This window comes from Eurytemora carolleeae, unplaced genomic scaffold (assembly GCF_000591075.1).
Source record: "Eurytemora carolleeae unplaced genomic scaffold, Eaff_2.0 scaffold435, whole genome shotgun sequence".
Taxonomy (NCBI): Eukaryota; Metazoa; Arthropoda; class Copepoda; order Calanoida; family Temoridae; genus Eurytemora; species Eurytemora carolleeae.
In genome coordinates, this window is record NW_019396475.1 from 78,564 (window position 1) to 89,006 (window position 10,443).

Sequence of the window (10,443 nt, forward strand, 5' to 3'; positions counted from 1 at the left end):
AACCATATTTAAGCCGCGGCTTAAATTTAAACCGCCGCTTAAATTCTTTAAATTCGGCCACAAGAAAAATAAATGCAAAAGCAAAAATTGGCTTGATTTGTATGTTATTTAGCTTTATGCGTATAAAGAAATATATACAAAAATCATGTTTCAGCTTCTCCCATGGTCAGCTTTAGTGCTAGCACTTTTTGTAACATATCTTAAAGTCATTATAAACAATTTCATCATTTCGATCAGCACATATCTTTAAGGGGTTTTAAATGAGAAGCAAAGAAAAAAATTATTTTTCCAATTTTTAACCCGAAAAAGTCATATTTTTCACAATTATGCGATGATTTTGTAGAAAATAGTAGAAACCCATTTAATTAACAAATTACCAAATCTGTTTTTCATGATTGTAAAAAAATTCATTGATGTTTTGAAGGCTCTGTTTCTAAATCTGACCATGGGAGAAAGTTAAATGTGATCCTTGCTTATATTTGTCTATGCGCATAAAGCCTATATAATCTAAAAATCAAGCCCATTTTTGCTTTTGCATTTCTTTTTCTTAGATGCACACATTAGATTTAGTTCTCAATGTGAATTAACTAATAATTGTTCAAGTAACAATAAACAATGATCAAATTTTTTGTACAATTTGATAAATCAAAATGACCAAATATTTGAGCAGTAAGACAACAAATAGCATACTTCACCAATTGTGGTCTATGTTTTTTGTACCATGAAAATCAGTCCTATTTCAAAGCAAATACGTTAATATTCAAAATTTAATTTCCAATATTTACATTATTTGTTTAAGGGCACTAACGTGTGACGGTGACCCACGTTCTGAAAAGTATAAATCAGTATTTACCTATTATAAAAGGTTAAGTGGACAGATTAGTGAAATCTATGGTTTCCAGGGGGTGTTTAGGTAAAGAAAATAAAACAATTTGGACAAATTCTTTAGTAAACCCCTGAAAGTGGATTTAAATAATATAGCCGTTTATTAGTACACCCTAAGGATCTCCGGCTTGGTCTAGGATTCTTAAGCTTAGCATTAGCTCTTCACCATTATGACTTGACACCCGCATAGTATATTTCAGAGTTGAAATTCTGTCATTGGCAACTATAGTTTCAGAAGAAGTAAATATTTCCTTTCACTGATAACGCCGATTGAAGGATTCATAACTCTGATTGGATAATGAGATAGATAGAAAGATAAATGTTACCACTATACTATTTCTATTGGTTCAGCATAGACAACAAACACATGCCTGTACCCTGATTGGATAAGGCGCTAATGAACTTGGCATACAGGAGTGTGGCAGATTTAAGATTTAAGGATTTTCCGATTTTTTTACCTTAAACCAGGTCATCTTTAAAATATATCCACTGGATAATGGACATAGAGTTCAGCCGCTAAGTTCCTATATAGGCTAAGCCGGAAATTCATAAAAAATGTACAGCTCTGTACACTGTACATTACAATGTACAACTAATTAATGATAAAATTAAGTACAATTGAATTCCTTTGTGAGTTTCGTCAAGGAACTTTGATAGCGTACAACTTGTTGTACACAATGAGCCCCAACTACACATGTTGCAGAACCAGAATGTACTGCCACTGATGGGATACTTTTTAGAATTCTAATCTGAGATGAACAAAACATTTTTCTGAAAAAAAAGTAGCATAAATACAGGATTGAACAGTCTGTAAAGGCTTGAAATGTCAAAAGTACAATATTAAAAGTAAGAAATATTAAATGCTTCCAAACTAATGAAATTAATAAATGAAGATAGTCTAAGAAGATTGAGTATTGATAAAAATTAACAATATTTAAATGTAAAGAAAATTACTGTAACGTAAAAGTAATTAAAATTGTGTTTTATGATTATTCTGTTAAATGCAAATCAATTTCCATTTGCATTAGGATTAACAGTTACAATTTTGCATAGTTTTTTTATTTACTTTTATCACATTTTTTAATTGTTAAAAAACATTTGTACAGGAAAAATGTAGTAAGTAAGTATAAACAGAACTTTTTACGCATAATTTTTGAAATAATTCCTAAAAGCAATTAGCGATAAAATACTTTGCAGTAAACTATTTGAACTAGTCATTGAGCTACAGGGTTTCCTTATATTCATGATTCCATGCTCTGTAAACTTGTTTCTTTGCCAAATTATTTAATAAGCTATTAAAAGACTTTATGAAAGGCAGAAGATTAAAATTAAAAGTTTATTGTCGTCATTACAGTCTCATCTTTTGTGGGTAACCCTGTATATCATGTAAGTCACAAATTTTTTATGTTTAAACATATTATTTTTAGAAGAAGGTGATATAGTTTGATCTTTTTGATATTTCATTTATAAAGATAAAAATTGCTACAGTGATAACCAGTGATACAGTGATACAGTGAAAACTCTGGAATAGGAAGTCGACTTTTAGACTCAAGTTATGACTTTAAATAGTCCAATGAACATGAGACACAGCAATTGTGCAGTGTGAACAGATCTTTTTTACTCAATAAGTGATTTTATAACTTTTTAAGTTATTAGTAAAACTATTTTCATTGTAAAAACATCAAATGCACTTTAGTATTGCTATAATGTCGTCTTCCTATTCAACAGTTGTCTAGCTATCACTGTACAGTTAACGTTGGGAAGAAGCTAGATTCGTTTTACAGAAATTTAAATATTTAAAATTGTATTCTGTAGAAGTTTGCATGTTTGATATAAGCAAACTTCTACAGAATACAGTTTTAAAATTGTTGGACCTTTCTCAGGTTGTCGTAAAACCTTTTAAAAGTCTAAAAACATTAAAAGTTTCTGTAAAACGCGAATCTGACTATTGCCCATCCGGCCCTATGTACAGTGTACATAACTTTAATCTATGGAGATATAACTACATCAATTTTAAAATCATGTTTGTCCATTGGAAGGTTCTCCACGATCTGCTCCTTAAATCCAAGTCCAACTGTCATTGGAGGTACAGCCTTAAAAATTTTAAAGGTAAGGGTAAGTTTAAGTAACCCTCCATGCAAAAATGGCAATGCCCGATTCACAACGGTACCCTTAAAACCTTTTACTGATTAATGCGGAAAATATCGTATTTTTACTGCATTGGGGATTCATTGGCTTCCTATATCCTCATTGCCTGGAATGATATATTGCTTAAGATTGGATAAAAAAAACTGTACTTCTTGCAATATCAGTATATATATGTATATCCTCTGAACTTACAGTCATATTATTTTATTCCAAATTAATTTAATGTCTGCAACATCAGAAATAACTTGGCATACACTTTTTCTTTGACACTCTGTTATCTGTCAAATATACCTTGTGCTATTACACAAACACTTTCCTTGTTGTTTCTGTATTTAATTAAAGACAAGAGAATAAAGAACAGGATTAATCTAAGATAGATGATGGTGGTGTGATACAGTATTTAACTAAAGACAAGAGAGTAAAGAACAGGATTAATCTAAAATAGATGATGGTGGTGTGATACAGTATTTAATTAAAGACAAGAGAGTAAAGAACAGGATTAATCTAAGATAGATGATGGTGGTGTGATACAGTATTTAATTAAAGACAAGAGAATAAAGAACAGGATTAATCTAAGATAGATGATGGTGGTGTGATACAGTATTTAATTAAAGACAAGAGAATAAAGAACAGGATTAATCTAAGATAGATGATGGTTGTGATACATTATTTAATTAAAGACAAGAGAATAAAGAACAGGATTAATCTAAGATGGATGATGATGGTTGTGATACAGTATTTAATTGAAGAAAAGAGAATAAAGAACTGGATTAATCTAAGATAGATGATGATGATGTGATAGAGTATTTAATTAAAGTCAAGAGAATAAAGAACAGGATTAATCTAAGATAGATGATGGTGGTGTGATAGAGTATTTAATTAAAGTCAAGAGAGTAAAGAACTGGATTAATCTAAGATAGATGATGGTGGTGTGATACAGTATTTAATTAAAGACAAAAAGAACAGGATTAATCTAAGATGGATGATGATGGTTGTGATACAGTATTTAATTAAAGACAAGAGAATAAAGAACAGGATTAATCTAAGATAGATGATGGTTGTGATACAGTATCTAATTAAAGACAAGAGAATAAAGAACAGGATTAATCTAAGATGGAGGATTATGGTTGTGATACAGTATTTAATTAAAGACAAGAGAGTAAAGAACTGGATTAATCTAAGATAGATGATGATGGTGTGATACAGTATTTAATTAAAGACAAGAGAATACAGAACAGGATTAATCTAAGATAGATGATGATGGTTGTGATAGAGTATTAAACGGACTGTGAATTTAACTTCGAGCTTGACACTTCCTGCAAAGATAGCAAAGCCTGATTCACAACGGTACCCTTAAAATCTTTATTTGGATAATAATGTGCAAGATATAATCGTTTATATAGATTTAAAAGAGTTTGATTCTGATAATTCTTACATGTTTTCCTGCAGCAGAAATGCGCAAGGCACTTTTGTAGAGAAACCGCATTTAATTTGATCAGTTTTCAAAATCTTAAACATTGATGCATAATTCATGCTTGACCTTACAACGCTCTAAAGGGTACCGTTGTGAATCGGACATTGCCTTCTTTGCATGAAGGGTCACTTGAAATTACGTTATAGAGTAGATGATGAAGATTGAGATACAGTATTAACAAGATTGAAAGATGGAGCAAGATAAAAGATTGGAGGACATAACATGAGAAACAAGGTTTAATCATTTGGTATCAAGAAGCACTGGTTTGCTTGACGCTAGAAAGCTCAAAGCTTCTTTAAAAAAAGAATCATACAAGCCAGAAAAATAAATAACATGAACAAAACTTAAATTTTTTTAGAATCCCTATACCTTTGAAACCTCGTGTTGAAAATCTTTGATTTGATTATTTTATCTAACAAAATTCATATTTAACATATCTAAGGGTTACGACAATGGGTTGTATAGATGGATTAGAAAATCAGAGTTAGTGGCAAAGACTCAATTCCTATAATAAAGAAAACAATGAACTCCATATATATGTTATTCAAGTGTACGAAAGGTCCTAATAATATCCAATATTGATGAATCTGTTCTGCCAAATATGGATTTCCTGTAACTCTGGACACTATAATTCTCCCCCAATTCAAAATGTAAAAAATGTAAGGTTGTAGGCAAACCAAATGTAACTAAGCCAACATATGCGCAACATACAATGCAAATAAAAAACACTATTGGTCCAATAGATTTATCTATAACATTCAACTGGAAAATTACAGTTAGATATATCGCACACTCTATCCGGTATAATAATAAATGCTTCCTAATATTTAATAAATGTTGTTTCCTTCAACGAACATGCTTTGCGAAATATCAACAGTAGCTATATATATATATTATATATATATCGCACAGCGTGTTCGATATATCTAACTGTAAGTTTTCCCGTTGAATGCAATAGTGTGTTTTTTGCAGTTTATATGGTAGGATCATGAGCATGTAGCTTAGGCAAAAGGTCCTAATAATATCCAATATTGATGAATCTGTTCTGCCAAGTATGGATTTCCTGTAATTTTGAACTACAATTCTCCCCTAATTCAAAATGTAAAAGATGTAAGGTTGTATCAGAAGATATCAAGATCAAATCACTTTAAAATACAGTCAGAGGTAAAAACAGTTGGGTTGTCAACACCAGAAATATTCTATGAACGAAACCCATGGTTTTTTTAAGCCTTTTACTGAACGAATATATTTTAAGGTCCGAGTTACCTGGGTTTTTGTAAGATTTTGAAGATATGTATCATAATATCCTTTCCCCCTTCCACATCTAAACAAGTATGTGCGAGGTCTAAAAAATCAATATGAATTTCAATCATGCTTAGATTCACGGGGTAAATGAAAATGATAATAATAATGAATTTGATAGACCAAATGGTGTTGCTGAGTTTATTTTTATATGAATCAAATGAATTTAAAGGCTTACTCAATTCTTCATTACTAGCTTTCTTACAATACCAAATATTAAATATGCTTTGAGGGTACTTCCATGTAACACTTTTAGATTTAACATGGTTTAAGCCACCGTTTTGTCACTCTACTTCAATAAAAGCACATTTCGCGGACTTTTCTGTTTAAATGGGTTGATTTTAAAAATTCGCAAAAGTGAACTTTTTCAGGGTCAATTTTTCAATTCTAACGTTTATTAGATACTTTATCAAACAAACAGACAAGCCAATTAAATGATGTATATAATATAATACAGTAATAACCAGAACACTGTGGATTAGGAAGACGACATTATGGCAGTGCTTATGTGTATTTAATGCTGTTACATAGCAAAAAGACTATCACTAATTAAGATTATGGGTTCTGTTTACAATGTACAATTACTGTTTCTCATCTCTATTTATTTATTTATAACAAAGGGCCTCATTTGTCTTCTAAGTAGCCTTAGAAAAACCAGTAACCCATCAGCACCCCCATTAGATAATGAGATGTGAGCCTCAGGGTAGGGGCCTGTTAGGATCGTATACGGGTAAATACGACCTGAGTCAGGCCGCATGACTTAAGTATAAAAGACGTCTTCCGATTCCAGAGATTTCACCTATTATTTCTGATTTTTTATATATAACTATCTAAACTGTCTACCTAATCTAATCTAATCTAATCTAATAATTTATTTTTCCGTTGAAAATATGACAGGTTGTGCATAAAAATTACATATTTATTAGTTTATTAATTATCAACGGAAGGAGAGCAGCCATAGCAGAGCTGTTTTCAGGTTGGTCTCCTGGCAGTTTACCGTGGTATCAATTAGAACTGAATTGATGTGATACGTCGTGGGAGGGGAGTGGGGGGGAATTGTTACCTGTCCCCCTGGCTTGAGAAAGCTAAACCAGGAACTAGAACTAGATCTAATCCACCAGTTTGTCCAGCATCAGGTCGTATATCTACATCTGCTGGCTGCCTGGATAATTAAAAACAAGTATAGAATAAGTTGAAACCGACAAAACAGAACTAGTTGGAACAACTAGTTGTCAAGAACATCTCAGTAAACACAGACTCGATTTAAAGTGGAGTTCATGTCCACTTTTGCAATCTAGAAGTGGAGATTTAATCGAGTTTCAAACTGGAGTTTAATTCTGCATAACTGGGCGCTAACACCAACTTCTGAAACAAGTTACAAACAAGGTTTAAAAATCGAGTTTAAGTGGAGTTTTTGCCACCAAATATAGCACAGTTGGTGTTTCAAAAGTTGGTGTTTACACCCAGTTATGGCACGACTATTGCAGCAGAGTTTAACTCCAGTTTAAAACTCGACTAAAACTTCTGAAATACTGTAACTAGAGTTTCTGTTTGATGAATATTTCTACTGATACATCTATTAATAGAATATCTCCTATTCAGTAGCAACTAATATCAAGGAAATAAAGTTGTAATTAATTGCAATCAATGTCTAGAAAGTTTTCAAGATAGCAATCTGCTCGGATATTTTCTTCTTGAATATATTAAATGTTTAGTTAGTTTTAGATTCATTTGGTCTTGTGTGGTGCACACTGCACACTGAACTAAAATTCTTTTAGTTTTAGATTTAGCTGGTTTTGTGTGGTGCACAATGAACTGAAGTTCTTTTAGTTTTAGATTTAGCTGGTCTTGTGAGGTGCACAATGAACTGAAGTTCTTTTAGTTTTAGATTTATCTGGTCTTGTGTGGTGCACACTGAACTAAAGTTCTTTTAGTTTTAGATTTAGCTGGTCTTGTGTGGTGCACACTGAACTGAAGTTCTTTTAGTTTTAGATTCTAGTTTGGTGCACACTGAACTGAAGTTCTTTTAGTTTTAGATTCTAGTGTGGTGCATACTAAACTGAAGTTATTTTAATATTGGATTAATTTCGTCTAGTGTGGTGCATACTAAACTGATTTTATTTAACTTCAAAGGGCAAATTATTTCACTTTTTTTTGTTTAATCCAAAAATAAATTTATCCTTCTAAAAATTCATACCTGATATTCCATGATGTGAGAGGTAAAGCAAGATAATCTTCCCAATCCTTCAGTTCTACCATTTTCATTCTAACAATATTCAACCCATTAGAACATTTTCATTTTAACAATATTCAACTCATTACAACATTTTCATTTTAACAATATTCAACTCGTTACAACATTTTCATTTTATATAATATTCAACTCATTAGAACATTTTCATTTTAACAATATTCAACTCATTAGAACATTTTAATTTTATATAATATTCAACTCATTAGAACATTTTTATTCTAACAATATTCAACTCATTAGATCATTCTAATTCTAACAATATTCAACTCATTAGAACATTTTCATTCTAACAATATTCAACTCATTAGATCATTTTCATTCTAATAATATTCACTCATTAGATCATTTTCATTTTAATAATATTCAACTCATTAGAACATTTTCATTCTAATAATATTCAACTCATTAGATCATTTTCATTTTAATAATATTCAACTCATTAGAACATTTTCATTCTAATAATATTCAACTCATTACAACATTTTCATTTTAATAATATTCAACTCATTAGAACATTTTCATTTTAATAATATTCAACTCATTAGAACATTTTCAAGACTTACGTGGAAGTTTTGCACTCTTAATGCTTTTCAAAATAGTTCAGCAATTTTCTTGTGCTTTTCTTAAAACAAACTTCCAAATCCCAAATACCATGTGCATGTTGTCTATGAAGTCTTATCTTTTGTAAGTGATCCATGTAGGACACATAATAAAGTGAAATAAATAAACTTATGAAATGATTTACAAAAATAAATCAGGAAAATGCACTGTAAGCATTTCTATGTATACAGAATACAATTCAATGAAAAACAAATATTTTATCAATTTTTAGGTTTTACATAATTAAATTCTCTTATTTAAATTTTTTAATTCCTGTAATTTTACTACCTTGAACCTCCTTTAAAGTACTGAGGAATAAAACACTTCTTACCAGATCTAAAATATCAAAAGTAGAGAGATTTGCAAGTATTTTATCATTTTCTATAAACTGAAAATCAAACAATTATCATCATTTTTTCATATTTAATTATCCCACAAAAACCACAAGATTGGAAAACTACTCTGATTTATGAAAAATAAAATTCATTCAACATTAAATTCCATGAAAATAGAGAAAATAATGCTAAATGCATCTAATCTAAAATCAGTACAGCATCATGTTTAATGTAGCTGTGTAGATTAACAAAAACAAAATGAGAAAATGGATAAATATTTATTCTTACAACAGATTTTGGAAGATTAAACTAGTTTCATTTAGCATAAATTTTATTCAATAATATTTATTGATTTTAGGACCCAATGTAAAAACAATGGTTTATCAAATTAGATTTTAAATCAGTTTTTTGATTATATATGTCTTAATTTTGACTTAAATGATAGTTACTTGCAAAGAAAGGTTCTGTGTAGGACCCAATTATAATCAATGAATATTAGGGTTTCAAATCGGAATTTCGTAGCGCGGAATTGCACGTAACTGTGTGGAATTGCGCACAACTGTTCTTGAATTGAGAGCAATTGTGCGGAATTGCCTGGAGTTAACAGGGCTTGCAATTGCACTCAATTAAAACCCACTTGTGTTGGAAACCCCTTTGAATATAAAATAGATATTGCAATTCAGTAAATATATCCCTTTTGACAGGGTCAACCAAAACCAATGAGACTTCAGAGTCGACTGTTGTTCAGACTTGTTATTATATTCATGGGTGCGAATTTGTTTTTTCAAAGCAAAGACAGAAGCAAAACTCAAACTCCATTTCGTTTTAATCAAACATTTCAAGTTATCATTAAAATCTCATCCTTTATGGGTAACCCTGTAATATATTCAACAGGGGTATAATTTACTGTATACAAATTTTGGTTTCCAGCAGAAATCTTTACATGCAAATTGCCGACTTTGTGGGGGATTGTATGTTGAAATTGTTGTGCAATAATTTACAAATTGTAGGCTTAGATAAAATTAACAAAAAGAAGGAAAGAAATTGCCATTTTTTGTCCAAATTTCATGTTTTACAAAAATATTAAGATTACTATTCGTATAATCTTATTATGAACAAATATATACCCTTTGCCTGAAGCCCCCTGGAGGGCCCTGACTATTGGAATATACACAGATCTCCGGAATAATGGATAAATAGAGTTGATGTAGTCAGTACAATAAGATGGAGGATATGTTTAGGAATAGGATAATTAGGAAACAGATAAAATATATTGAGAGAACAGACAATACATCCACACCAGGGAACAGGATACATTATATTACAACAACAACATTTAAGCATCTATATATATATATATATATTTCAGTTTTTAACTTCACATTTTTTATTAAAAAAGAATTATACTAAACATAATGTTTCTGAAAAAAGTTACGAACTAGGTT

General features: G+C 30.5%; 1 protein-coding gene across 1 annotated transcript in view; it reads right to left on the bottom strand.

Annotated features, from left to right (window-relative positions):
- Window positions 1-2,854: 2,854 nt before the first annotated feature.
- LOC111703955 (5-formyltetrahydrofolate cyclo-ligase) overlaps window positions 2,855-10,443 on the bottom strand; it is a 10,895-nt gene continuing 3,306 nt past the window's right edge. Inside the window, exons 3-7 of the mRNA XM_023476053.1 lie at window positions 8,952-8,999; window positions 8,007-8,075; window positions 6,873-6,971; window positions 5,774-5,831; window positions 2,855-2,978 (exon numbers count right to left, since the gene is read on the bottom strand). Coding sequence (XP_023331821.1) covers window positions 2,874-2,978; window positions 5,774-5,831; window positions 6,873-6,971; window positions 8,007-8,075; window positions 8,952-8,999 — 379 coding nt within the window. The 3' untranslated portion in view covers window positions 2,855-2,873. The remainder of the gene's footprint in view (window positions 2,979-5,773; window positions 5,832-6,872; window positions 6,972-8,006; window positions 8,076-8,951; window positions 9,000-10,443) is intronic.